The sequence below is a fragment of the Mastigoproctus giganteus genome, chromosome 4, assembly GCF_048544385.1.
Source record: "Mastigoproctus giganteus isolate SK-2022 chromosome 4, ASM4854438v1, whole genome shotgun sequence".
NCBI lineage: Eukaryota > Metazoa > Arthropoda > Arachnida > Uropygi > Thelyphonidae > Mastigoproctus > Mastigoproctus giganteus.
The window spans coordinates 42,535,762-42,556,526 of record NC_143578.1 but is presented as its reverse complement, the minus strand read 5'-3'; the positions used below and the strand labels follow the sequence as shown (position 1 = coordinate 42,556,526).

Sequence of the window (20,765 nt, the reverse complement as noted above, 5' to 3'; positions counted from 1 at the left end):
ATCGTTCCTCTTATCTTCCACTCTAATACTCTCTCATACAGCTTACTCGCATGTGATACCAGTGTGATGCTTCTATAATTGGAATACTTCTTCCTGCTCCCCTTCTTGAACAATGGGATGATCAAACCTTCTTTCCAGTCCTTTGGCACCTGTCTCTCATCCTAGATCTTGCAGAACAGTCTGTATGTCCATGCTATCCCTGCCTTGCCTGTGACATTCACAGTCAGATAATGAAACCACCTTTAGGTCCCAAATCTTAGCCTATCACTCACCAACACTTATTTTATCTAAAACATAACTTCTTTCTGAACAACACTCCCTAAAGCCTTCTTTATTAATCAACTTTATAGCCAGAATACAGCTAGTGCCACCAGAATCACAGATAAATAAATAAATTAATTAATTAAATTAAATTAAATAAAATAATAATAATAAGAAGAAAATTAAATAAAAATAAAATAATAATAATAAGAAGAAAATTAAATAAAAATAAAATAATAATAATAAGAAGAAAATTTTAAAAAAATAAATAATTAATAAGAGAAAAGGAAATAGACAATTTATGCATTTCCCTCATCCCATAGATAATTATCCAGCTGACCTTTGAATTTCCCCAAACTGTCAGCCTCTACCACCCATGTAGATAACTTATTTCAGTCATTTATAACTCAATGGCTAAAATAAAACTTCCTGCAATCCAGTCTAAGCATCTCCCCCACATAACTTGAAATTATGGCCTCTAAATAATACGTCTATTGATACATGCTGTGATCCTGCTGATATTATTTCAGGATGTGCCGTGACAGTCAAGTTTTATTGTTGATAAAGGAGGCGGTCACCTTTGAAAGCTATGGTTGTTTTATTGCTTTTATGACTTTTAATTTGCAAAATTTTCTATATTTTAATTTTATCGCTTTTAACTCTACAGTTTTCAATGTATTATTTTTACAAACCAAAATATGATCCCATCTTATTTTATTTTATTATTATTTTAATAAGTTTCAGTTTCAGGTCGCCGTAGCCGAGTGGTCAGTGCGTGAATGCATAAGTACACGTGCCTTGAGTGACTGGGGGGTTCAAGCCCGTGACTGCTAAATACGGTGCTGTTTCTTGTGCTGTTTATACCCAGGGTATAAACAGAAAATTTATTTATTTTATTTATTATAGACGGCTGGTATTCCACTGTGGTTATTATGAGTCGGAACTTTCCCAACCCCAGAGGCATATTTGAAGAAAAAATAGACTAATTAAAAACTTAAATGAAATTAACATAAAGTAGCTTTCAGAAGACAGAACTATCTTCATCAGTTGATGAAGAAAATCCATAATTCTAATGATTTTATTATAATAACAGGAATTTTAAAAATTGTTAGAATTCATAATGCAAGGCCCCCTTTTGAATATTCACTTGATTCAGATTTAGGATGATATATTTCAATTTCCTGTAATTCTGCACTATAAGAGCAAGTTCTGTCTAGGAAGTTAAATGCAAAGTTTCAATGCATACAAGCATTGGCAGCTGACAAAATCTGATTTGGCCAAATGCAACAACCACTTTCTTTCAACCTGTTCTCTTGAAAATACAGTACAATATGCAACAGCCCTTACATTAACAACACTAGGATTCAGTGCTCCGCATTCTAGGAAGTTAAAGCCAGCCAAAGTCACTTGTAACATTATAATTTTTGAAAACATTAAGGAGCCCCTGAGGTATGCAGACCACAAATTCCACAGTTTTAAACTTTGCCACAAGTTCTTTTCAGTATTGATGGTAAATATTTTACAGCTTCGTCATTACTATCTGTTTTGAATGCTTAGTGCAATATTCCTTGTATTAAAATTGCTAACATTCAATACTAAACATCTTCCTTTACAGCTAATCACAGATATGAGTGACAAGCTCTAGTGCTGTTAAAATAATTTGAATTTGAGTTCATATGGTATATCCATACAGTTTATCATCTTTTATTTCTCTATGTATATGTGTGTGTCCATGGACTAACTTGCATGCTGTATGGGATAAAATACCTGGAATAACTCAATGGGGAAAAAATTATATTCCTTTCTGAGATCAACTAATTATAGCTCTAACCAAAGAGGCCTAAGAACTCCAGTTTCTGACAGAATTCAAACTAGACCTCTCTAAATGAGTGTTAAGTGGTGAACTTGCTATACTGCCATGCAGAACCTGAATCCCCTAGGTGATTGTTCATTTTCTATCAATGTTCAATGAACAGTCACCAGAAATATAGCAAATGTCTAGCCAAACAACAGACATGTTTCATTTGTTTAATAAAAAAAAGTGCATGCCTGTAGATTAATTGAAATGTCAACTTTGGAGACATGAATATAAAAATGTATAGTGGTGTTTAAATCCTATAATGTACTGCAATTTTTCAAGCTGCACTGGTTGTGGTTATTGTGGTACTTTAGGCATCCATGTTCTGAAATAATCATTGTAGTTAGCATTAAGAGCCAGGATATTTGGCAAAATGATCTTGTCTTTAAAAACATTAACCAGATAGGAATAATGTCTATAGCCAAGTTCTTATCTGTAGCTATATTATGGAACACCAATATAAAATGATTTCAGGAATTTCCTAGTATAAAAAAACATTTTTATTTTAATTCCTGTTAGTGTAAATTAAATAAACGTAGTGGCAAGGCAATCAATGAATCAAAGTATTTTAGTGGTCATAATAAAAAACATTATTTCACATTAAAAAATTTATTATTTCTTTAAAGTTAAAAATAAAACTTCTGTTTATATTTCTACTCACCTCCTTGTAACATAGAATTTATTAGTGAAACATTCTTTCCTTTCGCAAGTCTATCAACGACAACTTTTATATGTTTCTTTAACCTTGACAAGTCTCTTGGTATTTGAAGTGCATCCGATGTTATAACTGGCTCTTTCTCTCCTTTGGCCAGACAAGTGCGCAAAAGAAATGTTAAGGATGCATCAGTTCTTTCTTCCCAACCCTATATTATCAAATACAAGTAGAGATATATGTACAATACATTGTACATTAACATAGAAAGAAAATATAAAGCTTCATAAACATAAAGAGATTTAGTATAGTGATTTCTAGGAGTAATCATAATATCTGTAAATAGGATGTGCTTAAGCTTACATAGTGGGTGCAAGTGTGGTTTTGGTACCTCATCTGTCCATTCCCTCTAATAATATGTCCAATTTTTCCTTAAATTTATTCAAACTACTCACTTCCACAACACCAGATGGCAGTTTATTCCAACAATCAATTACTCTTTCTGAAAGCAAATTTTCGTACATTTATCCTACAACCATCCTTTTTCATTTTAAATTTATGTCTCCTTATGCATGTTGCCTGAGAAAGATTAAGGATGCCATCAGCATTTAGTTTACTCAATCTATTTAAAGCTTTAAATACATCAATTAGGTCCCCTTGAATGTACCTAGTTTCCAGTGCTGCAACTTGCAGGACTGAAGTATTTTATGGTAAGAGTACTGTCTTATGTCCCACATTCTAGTTGCTTTTGTTTCTTTGTAAAATTAGCAGCTCTTGCAACCTGGAGCAGCTGTAATAATGGGCCAGCGTTCAAGTGGGTTTACATGACTAGTATCCAATTCACTGTAAGCAAGAGACAAAAAAACCCTGCTTACTTTTAGATTGTTGCTTATTATGTTTAATACAAGTTTTGGAACGTAGTTTCATTACATTTGAACACAGCATTTTCCATCTGTTTTGATTAACACACACACAGCGATCGGGCTAGCCAGGTAGGTAAAGTGCCTGCCTAGCAACCCAAAGGTCGCGGGTTCGATTCCCGCCTCAGGCTGGATATCACGATGGTGCCGAACCAACCAGTTGGTTGGATATCCCAGCCACGATACACGAAGGAAGCAAGAAAAAACTGGTTCCTTCATGTATTGATCACATCATACGAAATAAACACACACACACACACACACACACACACACACACACACACACACACACACACACACACACACACACACACACACACACACACACACACACACAAAATATTTACAATAGATGTGTTAAACTTCTAAAAGTGTGGGTGTAAAATAAACCTAGATGACCAATTAGGTTATGGAATTTCTCCTTAAGAACTACTGCTATTAGGAATATAATATTTTGTAAAACACTATATATGCGCCGCCTCCGTAGCCAGGTGGGAAGGAGCAGCAGTGCATAGCACACACTTCTTGATTAGACCGGGGTTCGAGCCCGTCACCACCAAATACGGAGGATGAGGAAAGGTCAGAGAATGACCACCGCATTTCCCGGAGCAATATGGCCTTAGTTGCTAATGCTCCTAAAAACCAACCAACTAACTAACTAACTATATATGCAAAGGGCGATATATGAAGAAATACAATTTGATACTTTATTTTTAGTGCTTTTAGAGGATGGACTACCAGGAAAATAACAATAACAAAACTGTTAATATCTCTATAACAAAAGCTTGGAAGTACATAGAAAACATGATGAACGTATGTTGGACTATATGAAACAGATCCAATACAAAAGAGATGCAAAATGTGCAGTTACCAATATCCAGATCTGAGCCCATTCAAGAACTCCAGTCAAACACGATGGGCCACCTAAAAGCATTCAAAAAAGACTTCCAAAAATGTTTTAATCAGTGGTAGTCACATGATGGAACAAATATGTGGTTATCAGAGATTATATTTGAAAAATATTAAAAATGCAAACATTCATCACTGAATAAATTAATTTTTTGCAACATTCACCAGAATTTTTGATCTTGGAAGTATATAGAAAATATAGAAAGTATATACAAAAGCTTGGAAGTATATAGAAAACATGATGAACGTATGTTGGACTATATGAAATAGATCCAATACAAAAGAGATGCAAAATGTGCAGTTACCAATATCCAGATCTGAGCCCATTCAAGAACTCCAGTCAAACACGATGGGCCACCTAAAAGCATTCAAAAAAGACTTCCAAAAATGTTTTAATCAGTGGTAGGCACATGATGGAACAAATATGTGGTTATCAGAGATTATATTTGAAAAATATTAAAAATGCAAACATTCATCACTGAATAAATTAATTTTTTGCAACATTCACCAGAATTTTTGATCAAACCTTGTATTATCTACTACTATAATGATCATGATATTTAACTTTTATGTAATAACTGTTTAACTGACCAGCAAAAAATTAACAAGATATATTCATAAATGCTTGTTATAAGTATTTAAAAGACCAGGGATAGTTTCTACCTCATATTATAAAAAAATAATGTACCCACCCAATAGAGTTAAACTCTATTACAATCAAACTACAAAAGGCAAATATCTAAATATATACAGCCAAAAAATCATTTGCCCATTATCATCATATTATTACCTATATTAGAGCCTCTAAGAAGAACTAAGAAGGAAAAGGTGATGACAAATATTGTCCTACCTGTCCAAATTCCACTTCTGTATGAGGTGAGAGTGTTGCTCTCAAAACTGCAAATTCATCTTCTTTCATCCCGGTTGACAATTTCAAAAGCAAATTAATAAGTCTAGTAGCACAACTAAGGGAGCAGCCACTATTCTCTAACGACTGTAAGTTTTCCTCTACTGATTCAGCAAGAGACAGGATCTGTATAAAACATGAGGGAAATGAGCCTCTAATATTCTACAACTATTATACAAATGTCATTTAAATTTTTACGTAATGGCTAAGCCCAATGAATAGAAAATAAAAAAGGACACAATAACACACAACAGATCAATGACTCTCTCCCTATGTAGACTACAGAAAAGTTTCAATAGATTCTGCAACATGAAAATTAAACACAGCCTTTATGAAAAATATACTTTTATTTTTTGATATGATGTCCATTTTCATGGACACATTACATTGAAATGTCTATTTTGGTAATGTCCAATTTCAATACATAGTCTTCTCCACTGGTGAAATGTTACTTATTTGAGGTGGTGCAATATTAGGCAACTTGTTGTGAAGGCATTCACAATATGAGATATAATAAAAACTATGCCATTTTATCATTTTTGGTAATTAACTACATACAAATGTGGTGCTAATGAACTAACCTGTTGCGTTTAGTGAAGTTTCCATAAGTTGAGGCTTTAGCCCTAAAAATCTTTTCAGTCTATACTGTTGCACACTATCTGGTGTCTCTCATATTGTGAGTTATACTTCATAACTCACAATATGAGTTATGAAGTATAACTCACAATAGTGCAACATCAGGCAACTTGTGAAGGCGTTTGTGATTTGGTTTTTAGGAGCATTAGCAACTAAGGCCATATTGCTCCGGGATATGCGGGGGTCATTCCCAGACCTTTTCCACATCCTCCGTATTTGGTGGTGACGGGCTCGAACCCCGGTTTAATAAAGAAGCGTGTGCTACGCACTGCTGCTCCTTCCCACCTGGCTACGGAGGCGCCTGTTGTGAAGGCATTCACAATACGAGATATAATAAAAACTATGCCATTTTACCATTTTTGGTAATTCACTACGTACAAACATGATGCTAATGCACTAACCTGTTATGTTTAATATAATGTCCATTAATCTCAATATATTTATTCCATTTATCTTTTGGGCTATCAATTCCCTTAAAATAAAAATCCTACTATGGCTTTTACTCACTTGAATAAAAGCTATAATTTCACTGTATTAAAAAGACAAAATGATAATAACTACCAACTTTTGGCTTTCAAAAAAGCTACAGATTGGATAACGGTATGCAGAAAGAAAAAGATCTGGCCGAAAACAGCTTTATGTTAAACATTATTTTATATTAAAATATGTACAATCATAGGATTGTTTAGCAGTACACTATACTTTACACATTAGCTTACCTAGGAATTTTCTATCTGTAGATTTCAGTTAGATTGTGTTATGCATCAGTTAGACATCAACACTATCTTTCTTGAAGCAATCATCAACCTGATGATTGCTTCAATTAAGATACTATTGTAAACTTTGATCCCTTCAGAAAGGGTAGGTCAAAATTTTTTTTTTTTTATAACAATAATCCAATGGTCTAGATGTGGCTGTCAAGAGCATTTCCAAAGCTTAACCAGAAAGAGAAGATCTGAATTCAGTTTTTGTTTATTCTTACTTGGCTGAATATCCTCTCATACCCATCAGTGCTATGAGTAATTGTTAAAATGCCAAGCATGACTTTGGATAATCTGTTATATTTCAAGCAAAGATTGGACAGTTTCTCAACCAAGGACATGTGTAGATTATTTCTTCTTTCATAGTGTATCTGGTTCTCACACTAAAAATGAGAGAACTGATACTGAAAAATATCTATTTCTTTTCTTTAATGATCTAATATTTTCAAAATTTCATATTAGAAAATGATGCACTGCCAACTGATGAAATTTGTGTTACCTTGGCATTTATAAGTACATCATTTTTCCATGGGAACTTGAGAAACATGTAGTCATATACAGCAGTAAAGTACTTCCTCACTAAACAAAAGAAAAAAAAATTCTGTTATTTTAGACTCTCCACAACCTTGGCAGTAGAAATGCCTAAGACTAGTTACAATCATCCATTTGCTTTAGTCTGCTATAGTAATCAACTTCCAAAATAGAAATGGAAGACTTAAAAACTGTTGCTGTAACAAATCTGCTTATAACATTCTTAAACATATCTAGAAGCATGTACATGGACATGAGGTATGTCAGATTCAAGAGCTATGTTCAGATTTTCAAACATTGGCATAACATTTAAAAGACACAACAAGTAACTGCTTTATTCAAACCATAAGAGAGGAACATGAACAGACTTTCTGCATGAGTGAGGATAGCATGCCTAGAGTTATCAACTTGCTTGGCCTGTTTAGGATTGCTTTTAACAGAAGAGAGGTGTGTGATTCAAAAGTTCATTTTTCTTGGGGGAGGTCATTCATTTCTCTTCTTTCAAAACTTCTTTGGTCACAAACTGGATCTGAATATGAGTCAGTGCCACTCGCTAGTGACTGCTTGTTGAACTTTTCAATTTGTAACTCTGAAAAGAGGCACTAAACTTACGAGTACTAAAATCAACGTTATAAGAAACAGGTTTTAGATTCCATTCTTCTGACAAAATTACTAGCCTGTGAATATTTATAGATCTGTCTGGTGATCTTATTGCTAAGGTTTTATTTGTTTTTAATTTAAACTTAGCAAACTGTTTACCTAATACTAAAGTGTTATCAAATACTGGGTATGTTCAGTTTCCAAGTAATATGCCACTAACTCAGAATCCACTTCATTTGGTCCCCTGTTTTTTTTAGTACCTATATTTAAAGAGCTTTTATGCTTTAGCAATTTAAATATATAAAGAAGTCCTAGTACTATCTATGTATATGCAATCGCATTCTTGTTTGCATACACATATCACTTTTGTTTCCTGTTTGAAATCAATGTCTCTAACTTTCCTTCCAGAATTTCTTAAATATGAGAATATATTTTTGGAAAAAACCTGAATCTTTAAATAATTTTTCAAAGAGTGCTGATATGTTTCTATGTATGGCATTCCATCCACAGACAACTCTTTGGACCTCTATTGTTTAAAGTTAGTCATTTCTTTTCAGCTGATTTAAGATTTATTTGTATTAATCAGTTTGGATAATTTTGTTGACAGATAAATATATCTGTAAGCAGTGCTTTTTTTGTAAAAAAATAGGTGCCAGTACTCATTCTTTGCTATCAGGAAAAATTGAAAATTCAAAAAGGATATGAAAAGTAGTCTAAAAATTTTTTTTTCCTGATATTGTTACTTTCGTAGTAATGCAGTAGTAGTAGTAGTGGTGTAATACAAGAAAGCAAATGTATGAGCTTATACAGCTTCAGCCAAAAAAAAAAAAATCACACCATTCCCTCCAAATGCCTGTTCAGTTCCTCCTTAAATTTATTTAACCTATCAACTTCCACAACGACAGATGGAAGTTTGTTCCAGCAATTAACCACCCGCTGGCTAAAGGAATATTTCCACACATCTATTCTACATCTGTCTTTTCTTAATTTGAATTTATGCCCCCTTAGGTTCGTAATCTGAACAAGTGGAAGGATTCCATCAGAATTCAGCATACCCAATCCATTCAAGGATTTATACACCTCAATCAGATCATCACGCAGGTGCCTAGTCTCCACCCACTGCAATTTGCAGAACTTAAGCATCTCTTGGTAAGAGGATCCCTTCATTCCCCTCACCAATCTTGTTGCCCTTCTCTGTACACGCTCAAGCAAATCTACATCCTTCCTAAAATGAGGCCTCCAGACCTGTATGCAGTACTCAAGGCATGGCCTGACCATTGCCTTATACAGAGGGATAATTACCTCCTTTTCCCTGCTAGCAAAATTCCTATATATCATTGACAAAACCCCATGACCTGCCCTGGCAGCCTGTCTGCATTGCTCAGAAAACTTCATATCTGACTGCACAATTACTCCCAGGTCTTTTTCATTTTCTACCACCTTAAGTGTAGTACCACACAGTTGGTATGTTTCTCTGGGGTTACTTCTACCCATATGCAGTACTTTGCATTTGTCAAGGTTAAACTACCCATATGCAGTACTTTGCATTTGTCAAGGTTAAACTTCAGTTGCCACTTCTTAGCAAAAAATATATGAAATCCAAATATATGATATCAAAATTATTTTTTTCATCCAGTTCCTTTGTAACCACATCATAATATCCTATCAAATTTGTCAGACAAGACTTTCCCTTAACAAACCCATGCTGTGTCTGAATTATTGCTGCAGTCTTGTCTAGATGATCCTGCAATGCATCTTTAACCAGTGATTCCATTATTTTACCCGGAACAGAAGTTAAACTAACTGATCCGTAATTACTCGTGTCACCCTTCGATCCCCCTTTGTAAATTGGGGATACATTTGCACATCTCCAGTCCGTGGGGACTTCCCCTGAGTCCAAGGATGCTCTCATAATTATGGCTAAGGGTTTGCTTAGTTGCTTTGCCGCCTCCTTTAATATAACTGGATAGATCCCATCCACCCCAGGTGCTTTTCTTATGTTTAACTTCAACAATTTCTCCCCCACTTTGCTCTCAGTTATTACAAAATCATTAAGCACCCTGCTACAATTTGATAACCTTCTGCCATTTTCAAACCTTAATAACTCCTCATGTGTGAATGTAGATGCAAAATACTCATTCAGTTTGTTTGCTATCTGAGCAGGATCTTCAACAGTCAAACCATCGATATCAAGTGGACCAATCAGATTCATCCCCTTCCTTTTAGAGTTTATATAAGTAAAGAAATCCTTGCTGTTTTTCTTAGCATCTTTTGCCAAAGATTTCTCATAATCTGCCTTCGCCTGCCTAACCTCCTTTGTGACCTGATTACAGACTAGCTTATATCTGCCATAGGTTTCTGAGTCGCTTGATAATTTATATGCATCCCATGCATTTTCCTTCTCTGTCATGTGTCTCATTAGTTCATTTGATAACCATTTAGGTCTAAACCTTGAACAATATTTCTTAATAGGTATGAAACTTTTAGTAGCTTCCACGATTAATTCCTTGAATGCTTCCCACTTCGAATTTACTGTTGGTAACATCGTCAGTTGATCCCACTGTACAGAATTTAAAAACTGTCTGAGACCACTGTACTCACCTTTATGATGAGTACAGTGGTCTCGGACAGTTTTTAAATTCTCAGACACTTGTAAAATAATAAGGGGAGTTTACCTCAATATAGTACATAGAACACTTCCGTATGATACCCTCCAGAAATTAAAACGGAAAAAATGAAAAAAATCGACAACTTACCAGTACATTAGAGTAAAATATAAATAATTAAATAATCAATTTAACACAATTCAAATCAATTTAAAACAATTAAAAATCAAATTAACGCAATTAAAAGAATCTAACGAAAATATATAAAACGATTTTCCTTCCTGAAGCTGACAACGCTTTTTGACCATATGTCGTGATCACAGGAATGAAAATTACCGAATCGGGTTAAACCTGAAACTTAAATAGTGATTATTTGTCTTCGTGCATGCATGTAAAGGTCCACGCATCGGAGATCAAATATGGCCGCCGAACATTAACAGAATTCTCGTGTAATTTAATTTCTATGGTTTCTGCAATTAATAGTCGCGTATAATTACGTTGAACATTAAGTATTTTGGCCTCGTTAAATAAAAAAGTATGTTTTTCGTTAATGGTATGAAAGGCTAATTCTGACGCTGCTGAACGAGAAGCATGAACTGAGGCTTCATGTTGATTTACACGAATATTAAGAGATAATCGCGTCAAACCTTGGTAAGACGAGTTGCAATCACCGCAAGAAATGTTGTATACCAGATCATTAATTTGTGTTGCGAACGCGGAAAGAACCGAGCGATTGTTCAGTATAGTGTGTAACTTCCGTATTATACGTACTATATTAAGGTAAACTCCTCTTATTATTTTACAAATATTATTATCAATGTATTGAGTATTACAGCTCTGATTCATACTATCTAATTCTCAGACACTGTACTCACCATACAGTGTCTCAGACCACTCAGTCTCGGAAAGGGTTTTTGCTTTATGGAAAGCAAAAACCCTTTTCTTTACCCCTGATGGTAATTATATCTTTAAGTAAATCCCACATCAGTACACTGTGATCACTGCCACCTAGTGGTTTCTTTATCTGCAAATTCTTAATACACGAATGATCACTGCTGATAACCAGATCAAGAGTATTATCCTCTCTGGTTGCCTCTCGAATATGCTGTTGCAGAAAACAATCATCCAATAAATCCACAAAAGCCTTACTAGTGTGTGAGTGACCAACCCACAAGTTCCAGTCAATATCTGAGAAGTTAAAATCCCCCATTATAAGACATTCTGATTTACTAGCCCACTCTATTTCTCTGTACAATTGTTCATTGTACTCATTCGAGTCATTAGGCCTATAACACACCCCTACTCTTATTTTTGCTTTCGCAGTGCTTATGTCACACCAAACTGACTCAACAGTGCACTGTTCATCTATATCAACTGGATGCACTTCTTTTGATTTTATGTTTTTCTTAATTAACAGCATAACACCTCCTCCCTTCCTATCACATTGTACTCCCCAAATTCCAATTCTGCATTCTTAATATCAGTGTGACACCATGTCTCTGATATCCCAACGATATCCGCCTTTGATGTCTTCACCAACACCTCAAATTCATCAAATTTATTTACTATACTTCTAGCATTGGTATACATGCATCTATTCCTGTTCCTAGTTACCCTAACATATCCCATATACCCACCTGTTTCACGATGACTGCCATCAGTCCCTGAAACCCCAGCACCCCTCGCTTCAGGTTGCTACTTATTCTAATAGAAGAATAAGAACAACAAATTTAGTATATTAACACAGTTTATTATCCAAGTTTATTATATAGAAAAATAAGTAAAATGTGAATAAAATAAGTAAATAAATCGGTCAACTACAACTACTGAATGCTGGGCAATCAGGATGACACGAATGATCGTTAGTGTAGTATCTCAAATAGAGAGCTTTATGGTAACTGAAAAAAGTTTCTAGTACCCCGGCTTGGCCTAAAACTTAGGAAATAACAAAAACATTACCTATTTGAGTCTTTCCAGTTGTGAATGCCAAGGGTGGGAGAAGCGACTCTTCCTGGAGAAGCGATAAAGTCTCGGGGAGAAGCAACTGGCAGGTGAGGGCCGTGCAAGATGTTGAGCAGGCGCCTCTCCACCACCAACACCTCAACACTGGCTCTCTGAGTATCTCCTTGCCGTGACATCTCCAGCTTTGAAAATTGTTAAAAATACTTCTGGTCGCAAAATTTATAAATGACCTTTATAGAATTATTAACTAACTATTTAGCAACGTTTTTGTCACCAAAAGGAGAGTTATTTAGTACAAAGAAGCGTGCTATCGAAGTGCAATAAAAAATTGTTTTTTTAATTTTAACACACATAATTTATAATTTATCATTTAATTATAAATGATAGATTTCAATTGGAATAGTTTTCCTTGATAAGCATCGAATAACGCATAGCTAATGTGATTTTTAAATTTTTAGCTCCATTAGCGACGAAAATTGAGAGGGGGACACGAAAATTACTCACATTTTCCTGTCTGGCGCCCCCATTTTTAATTTTAAAATTATATTTTAAACATACTCATTGAGCTCTTTCCAACGGTGTAGTTATAGGTTGTCAACAACATCTTTATCCCACCACATTTTAACCCCCCCCTCCATTTCTCAGACAAATTTTTATCAACAATGATCAATATGGCATTATGTTGGCCCACTTGATGTGCAAAACCATGCAAAATTTCTAGTCAATAGGGTGAGTGGTTCCAGATATACAATGCTGTGACAGACAGACAGACAACCGAGTGACATTTTAAGGGTGATTCGTTAGACTCTGGCCCCTAAAAATAATAAGTAAAAATAAATAACATAAGTAAAAATAATTTTATAATAAAGTTTTTGTAGAATATTCCAAATTTTTATTAAGTTTTCATCCGACACTGAATGCCAACTTCTTTGTGTGTGTCGGTTGCTGAATGACGTTTCCGAAGCAGCCACAAATCGACATATTTTGCTGGATCAAAGCGGGTCAGCAGTGGGCATACAATTTTAAGAAACAGTAGTGAATAAACTGTTTTTGTCATCAACGAAGCTCTGGTTGGGCTGACAATCAGATTCATTTGTGAAAATCCTTGTTCACATTCAATCGATGAAATTGGTATAATACTCAAAGCGTCCATCAAATTCTTCAATTCTTCCGAAACCATCTTTTCAATTAGGTATTCACGAATTGCATTTAACTGTAACGTAATTGACAATTTTTCTAACTTCATTTTCACCAAATGCCAACAATTCATGCTTAGAAGGTTTAATAACTTCGTTGTCCTCGTTTTCCTTCTCTAGTCATCGGTATTGTCACTAGTTCTTAAATTTGAATTTTTTTTTTTGAAACTGTCCAAAATGTCAGTATCATTCGGATATTCAGGTACTGTGACCGTGTAAACAGAGATAGAGAAAATTTAAGGAAAAATGTGGATAAGGCACTTCCGCAAAACAACAGATGATTATTTGTCAGGATAAAAGAAAATCACTTTTTTAATTCTCGAATGGGGGCTTACAGTTGATTCACGAAGGTGTCCAACCTACAGCCCGCCCGGAAAGTGAACTAAAACAGCATTTTAAATTTTGTTAATTATCAAAAAAATCTCATTAAATGTTTTGTTCAGTAAATGTAATTGTGTATTGTACTTAATAAAATTTTCGAATATTTTCAATTTTACTTTTACATGCAACAAGATATGGAAAATGTAACACACTAAAGAAATCTAACTTGGAATTTTTTTGAATATGGCCCCTGTATGGGAAATGTTTGGACACCACTGCAGTAGAAGGTGGACCAGAGCCCATTGGGAATACACCTTGATCTACTCACTCACAGAGAAGTAAGATATGTTACTACTCTGTGTGCTCACTGCAGACCAGCATGACTTCTCTGTATGTGGGACGGGTGGTCGGATAGTTTTTACCAGGTACCACTAAGTTGTAGAATGGTATTTGCGCAGCAGCACTAATTGCCTAAATTGCCTGAAGGCCAGAAATGCATACAGGGCGCACTGAGTTAATTCTCTCCTAGTCCGTTCGCTATATGAAAATTTTCTTGCTCAACAGAAACTATTTTAAATGTAACTTCCAAGGGGAATTTAAAATAATTAAACAGAGGTCTGACTGAGTAATTTAGAATTATAAAAATGGTTATACAGTTTTATATAGAAAATATCTTAACAATAGACAGTGAAAAATGTAAATTAAATTAAATAATTTTAAGCTTATTTGAATAGTAGATAAACACGGGAAAAAAATTTACGGAATATCACAAATTTCAAAGTGCACTGCATCCAAATGTCACACGTCACTGTTAATAAAGGTGCCGGTATGCTGTACCGTCACAAAAAAAGCACTGTCTGTAAGTAGGTCTATTAAATCTTTACCCAGAAAGGAAGCTATACCATCTGTCACATGAATATTAAAAGTCTGGTTGCTGTTATACATTTCCAAAAACTTTTTTGTTCCAAAAAAATTTTCCAAAATCTTTTTTGTTTTAAGTGGTGATGGGTATAATCAAATGATTTTCATAATTGATTATTCAATAATCAAAATATTAATTAGATGCAAATAATTTATTACGAAATTGACAACAATATGATTGAACGTAACTATTGTTCAAGTGGCATGTGTGTGCACTATTAATTTAGTCCTGATAACATCAGATTGAAACCCTTCACTGCCTTTTTTTTCCCCCCAATTTTCTTCTTATTGATTTTGTAATCACCTAATTTGAATATACAGTAGAGCGTTGGTTATCCGGAATAATTGATGTCAGACCTCTTCCAGATAGTCAAATTTTCCAGATAATCGAACGTAAGGTAAGATTAAATTAATTTAATCTTACCTTATGTTTAAATTAAATAATGAAGATTATTTAAATAAAAAATAATATATATAAACCAATCTCGGAAACATAAATGTCCATCCAGGCATTTTTATGATTTTTATAAAAAACAGGAAAATTAGAGAGATTTTTAAATGCTCTCGGTTTTTTCAACTTACCGATAACGAGCATGGACAATCTGTGCATCCCAGTGGCTGTTGTTGTTGTTATTTGGTTTTTAGGAGCATTAGCAACTAAGGCCATATTGCTCCGGGGATATGCAGTGGTCATTCCCTGACCTTTCCGCATCCACCGTGTTTGGTAGTCACAGGCTCGAACCCCGGCCTAATCAAGAAGCGTGTGCTATACACTTCTGCTCCTGCTCACCTGGCTACTGAGGTGCCATCCCAGTGGCATCTGCATACACAGCAATTGTAACTCGCTCTTTTCTCATCTCTTAAAACCTAGTGCAGGCATTTGTCTTTGAGTGGCTAGGGTTTTTCTCAGTAATGCTTTCCATAATAAGCCCATCTGATCAACATTATAAACGTTTTCTTTCTCTTAATTGCTTTAACTGAAGCAAACTTACAAGGACACTGCTTCTGATTTGTATGCAGGAAGTTTCTCACCTTGAATATCTAGTTCACGTGTCTCAGTTTAAAGTTTTTCAGCCAGCCTGTGCTTGCCTTAAAATCTTTATTACCTCTTAATTTTCGATTAAAATCCAATGCTTTTTCACGCAGCATTGGGCCAGACACTGGTTCACCTAAATTTCTCTTCTGAAGAAACCACAAATAAAGTGCGTTCTCTAGAGCGGTATTTTCAGGTTTTGACATCGTGTTTTTCCTGCTAGATCCTTCTTCACTATCCATAATCAACACAAATTCTGTTATAGCACTGGAATTTTACTTGATGTTGTAAATTGTCGAAGTCCCCACATTAAACTCTTTGGAGAGATTTCCTAAATTTTCACCTTTTCTAAGGCACCTCCGTAGCCAGGTGGGCAGGAGCAGCAGTGCGTAGCACACACACACACTTCTTGATTAGACTGGGGTTCGAGCCCGTGCCCACCAAATACGGAGGATGCAGAAAGGTCAGGGAATGACCACCGCATATCCCCGGAGCAATATGGCCTTAGTTGCTAATGCTCCTAAAAACCAAATAACAAACAACAAAACCTTTTCTAATTCTATTAATAATTTCGTTTTTTGTTGCAATGTTAGAACTATGTGTTTTCTTTTCGTTCACATTTTACCATAAAAAATTGAGAAAAATAATAAATCACATAGTTTCAAGCTGATATTATTCTTACTGAACCTGGAGCTAAACTAATCTGAAATTCACTCCTGGTTTCTGAGAAAACCCAGTAGTCTCTGTGATATTTTTCTATTCTGAAGGTCACAACCATAAAACAATAAAAACAATTTGCAGTTTTCAATTTATTGGGCTTTTTGTTTGTACAATCTGTTATAAATGAGTAGTAAACTCAATCTTTCGCTTATTATAATCAAAATTCAATTTGCAAACGTGATCACTATAACCAGTGCTTACTGTACCACTGTTAAAAAAAAAAAAAAAAAATCGATCAGCCTTTCAAATTATTTCGGATAACTGACGTTCTGGATAACCGACGTTCTACTGTAATTGACTATGAAAATGCAATGAACAATATTTTGATTATTGGCCATAATTGATTATTTCAGTTATGACTCTCATTATGGCCATCACTAGTTTTAATTAGCACAAGTTCATTTATTCTCTGTAAATATGTTGCTGATAAGATTATACAAGAATTTCATGTAGCTATAATTAAGCTTAATTCTGATCACCCATGGTAGTATACATAAAATTATTATGATCAAATCCAATAAAATACAAAAAGTGCACAATGTATAATCGATTTATACAAAAATAATTCAAGTTGTTCATTGTATTTTGAAAATAAGACTTTCTTAAACTGAAATAGTTGAACTAGCTTACGCTGAATAGCTGAAATACTGAATATATCTTGAAAAAAATTTAATGACACAAAATACGTTGCCTTGGATAGACACTCACATATTTCCTAGGTCCATTTCTCCTTTTCACAAGTAATAGGTAATAATAAAGTATGGATGAGGGAAATATGTACTCAATCCATACCTGAACAATGCAACTGTACTTGTTCAGCAATAAGTTAGTTCAAGTAAAAGGGTAACTCATAGCAGTTCTCTTCAAGCATGATTTTTAAACACCAAGGTTAACAAAATATTCTTATCATTCTTAATCTGTCATTACTTGCATTACTAAATAGAGCACGATTACTCACATCTATTGGATGCCATTTTTGTTTTATTATAAAATTTAATTTTCAGTTTTTTTTTGTTTTTTTTTGAATTGGAGAATGTGTTTTATTCTTTGGATTTGCATAATTAATCCAATTCCTTACCACCTGAAATGGATGATACAGCACATTTCTTGTAATTTATCTGTTTTTTTCACGCATTTGGAAAGGTTGGGGTTCGAATCTTGTTAGAGGCTAGAGGAATTTTTAAAGGCCTCTTTAATTAGGCTACAGTTAGCTGACCTGGGGCAAAGGGAATAAGATTTCTTTTGTGAGTTATTCCAGATTATTCAGCCCACATAAAATGCAAATCAGACTCTGAACACACACGTCTGTACTGACACAATAGAAAACAGGGTATTGGAAGAACTAATGCAAATATAGCCTGAGCAGTTGCCACATTAAATACTCCCAAAAATAAATAGTTTGTTTATCCTTGAGAATTTTTAAAAATTAAAAGGATTTATCCTTTAAAAAAATAAGACTTTAGATTTTTCATTATACATTTTAATTTAAATTTTCAAAAGTGATATTACTTGTTTGTAATCTTCCACATTAAGGAATATGACTTCCATAATTTAAATATCTCATTTTAATTAATTTTAAGAACTAGTTTTACCTGTCGATGGGTTGCTTCCAGAAGTGTATCTAAATTGTTTAAAGGTGTAGGTGTTTTATCCTTTAATTTTGTTAGTAATCTCTTCTGAACAGCCCTAAATTGTGCTGCTCTCTGGCTCAGCAGTTCTTCTAGTTGATGTTTGCTTTGACGACACTAAAATACAAAATTCAAGAATGTTTATATGCATAATAAGAATAAAAGCAAATAAAGAAATTATGTAAATTAATATTTCAGTGCTCATATCAGCATATCACTACATTTACATAAAACGAATGAGAAACTCAAAAATATATAAGCCTAAACTTAACAGTAAGAAACTTTTGTACATTTACAACAAAGAAAAACACTTAATTGTCTCAAGTATATATAAAATGCATATGTGAAGGGTGAAATATACAGAGATTATGAGTGCACTTATTTTACATTAAATTACATTGAGATCTAAAAGAAAAATTTTTGTAGTATTTATGAAGGAACAACAAAGCTTGCTGAAATGTGGATAGTTTGAAAAATTCAAGGACGAACTGGACAAACTGTTTAGAGGAGATGAAACAGGTGATATGAGAAGTGGTGGTTTTTTTTTTTTTTTTGGGGCTGATGCTATGAAAACTACTAGATATGTATGAAGCAGATACAGATAAATGAGGGGGGGGGGGAGACACACAATTAAGATGCCCATTCATCTTGTGCTGGAATCAGTGGCACAATAGCAAGTTTATTGTTGATCTTACCTCTGTGGGGTCAACCATTTCAACTGATGAATGCACTGTTTCATTCACCTGCCTTTTCTTATTTTCTTCCTTTTTGCCATCTTTCCTTTGTTTTCCCTCATTTCCTTCTTTACTTTTCATTGTCCCTCCCTCTGGTCCCTTTTCTTCCCCCACGTCTACAATCAGATTTCTTTTTCTTTCCCCTTTCATTTTACCTATATCTACCACATATATATCTCTCAGTCATATGACCATTTTTTGTTTTATAACTATCACAACTACTATAAATTAAATATTTTCACCTGATCAAAGTTGCAGCCAGCATCTGGCTGCAACCTTGATCAGCTGAAAATATGTCTGTGTATTGTGTATTTTATATGAATATTTTTATAGTTTTTATACCATTCCATTTATATCAAATTTATTTGTACCATTTGTAGCATATATTTTTAATTCTTCATGACAGTATAGTGGTTTCACCACTTGTCACTCATTTGGAAAGACCAAGGTGTGAGTCCCATCAATGACTGGAAGAATTTCTAAAGACTTCTTCAATTGAGGCTACAGTTAACCAATCTCTGGCAGAGGGGGGGGGGTAAGGTTTCCCTGCAAGTTATTTTGGGTTTTTCAGCTTGCACCACCAACATTTCTACAAAATAATACACAGACGTGTATTATGCCCATGGATTATTAAAATAATAATAATAATAATAAAAAAGGGGCGCGATGGCCCAGAGGTTATGACATTGGACTACCAGCCTGATGGACCTGGGGTAGAGTACCGCTTTGGCGGAAGCAAACGCGGCTCTATCACACTGGGAAATCAGTATAATAATAGTAATAAATTTTTTTTTTTTTATGTGAACCCTAAACACGAGAGGTATTAGAACCTATAGTACTTGTACTAGTACCGTGCTTGGGTTAAATTAGAATAATAATAATAAAATAAATTAATAGTAATAAAAATTAATAAAATAAATAAAAATCGTGAAAGTTGCTCCAAGGGACCTACCCATCTCAGAGTGAGATGGGTAGGTCCCTTGGTCAGAGTGGCGGCTAAGGCAGATTGTGGCGCCATCTGGCATCACTCGCAAGAACTACCACTGGACATAAGCCAAAGCTAAACAGGTCCACCTCCATAGATGGATGATGTCGCAGAGAAATATTAATCATACTGCATCGAGTGTGGTGCAGGATAAAGTCACTCGCGTTCAGGCCTTAGGCAGGGGGATCAGTTCGAAAAATCAGAGATGGAAGTCTCACTGTCTTCCTCCCAAGGAAGACAGTGGAGTGAGGGGCGCTGTCCCTCGTATGGCTACCACAAGAGAAGGGCAAGACCATCCAGCCTCACCAACTGGAAGTGCTTCCTGCACAACTGCGCTAGTGACCACCCAGGAAGGGAGAAAACGCCAATGCATGAAGTGGAGCATCGAAATGAATATGTACATCATGCAAGTATACTACGAAATAACGAAGCTGGAGACCGATATGACAACTTACAGGGCAAGACTACATACCAAGTGGCTGGAACGATTCCCAGATATTCAGATCACCGAACAGCAAATAGCAGACCAGAAAAGGATCATCGTCACGAAGAACTTGGTAGCTCCTGCAATCTTGGAAAAAATACAACCACCTAACCAGAGGAGGAACAGTAAGAAGAAATACA

At 34.8% G+C, this 20,765-nt stretch overlaps 1 protein-coding gene across 1 annotated transcript in view; it reads right to left on the bottom strand.

Moving 5' to 3' along the window:
- The window catches only part of BBS9 (Bardet-Biedl syndrome 9), a 176,899-nt gene that overhangs the window by 41,992 nt on the left and 114,142 nt on the right, over positions 1-20,765 (bottom strand). Inside the window, exons 18-20 of the mRNA XM_090371508.1 lie at positions 18,387-18,539; positions 5,451-5,633; positions 2,781-2,982 (exon numbers count right to left, since the gene is read on the bottom strand). Of these exons, the coding sequence (XP_090227634.1) occupies positions 2,781-2,982; positions 5,451-5,633; positions 18,387-18,539 (538 nt within the window). The remainder of the gene's footprint in view (positions 1-2,780; positions 2,983-5,450; positions 5,634-18,386; positions 18,540-20,765) is intronic.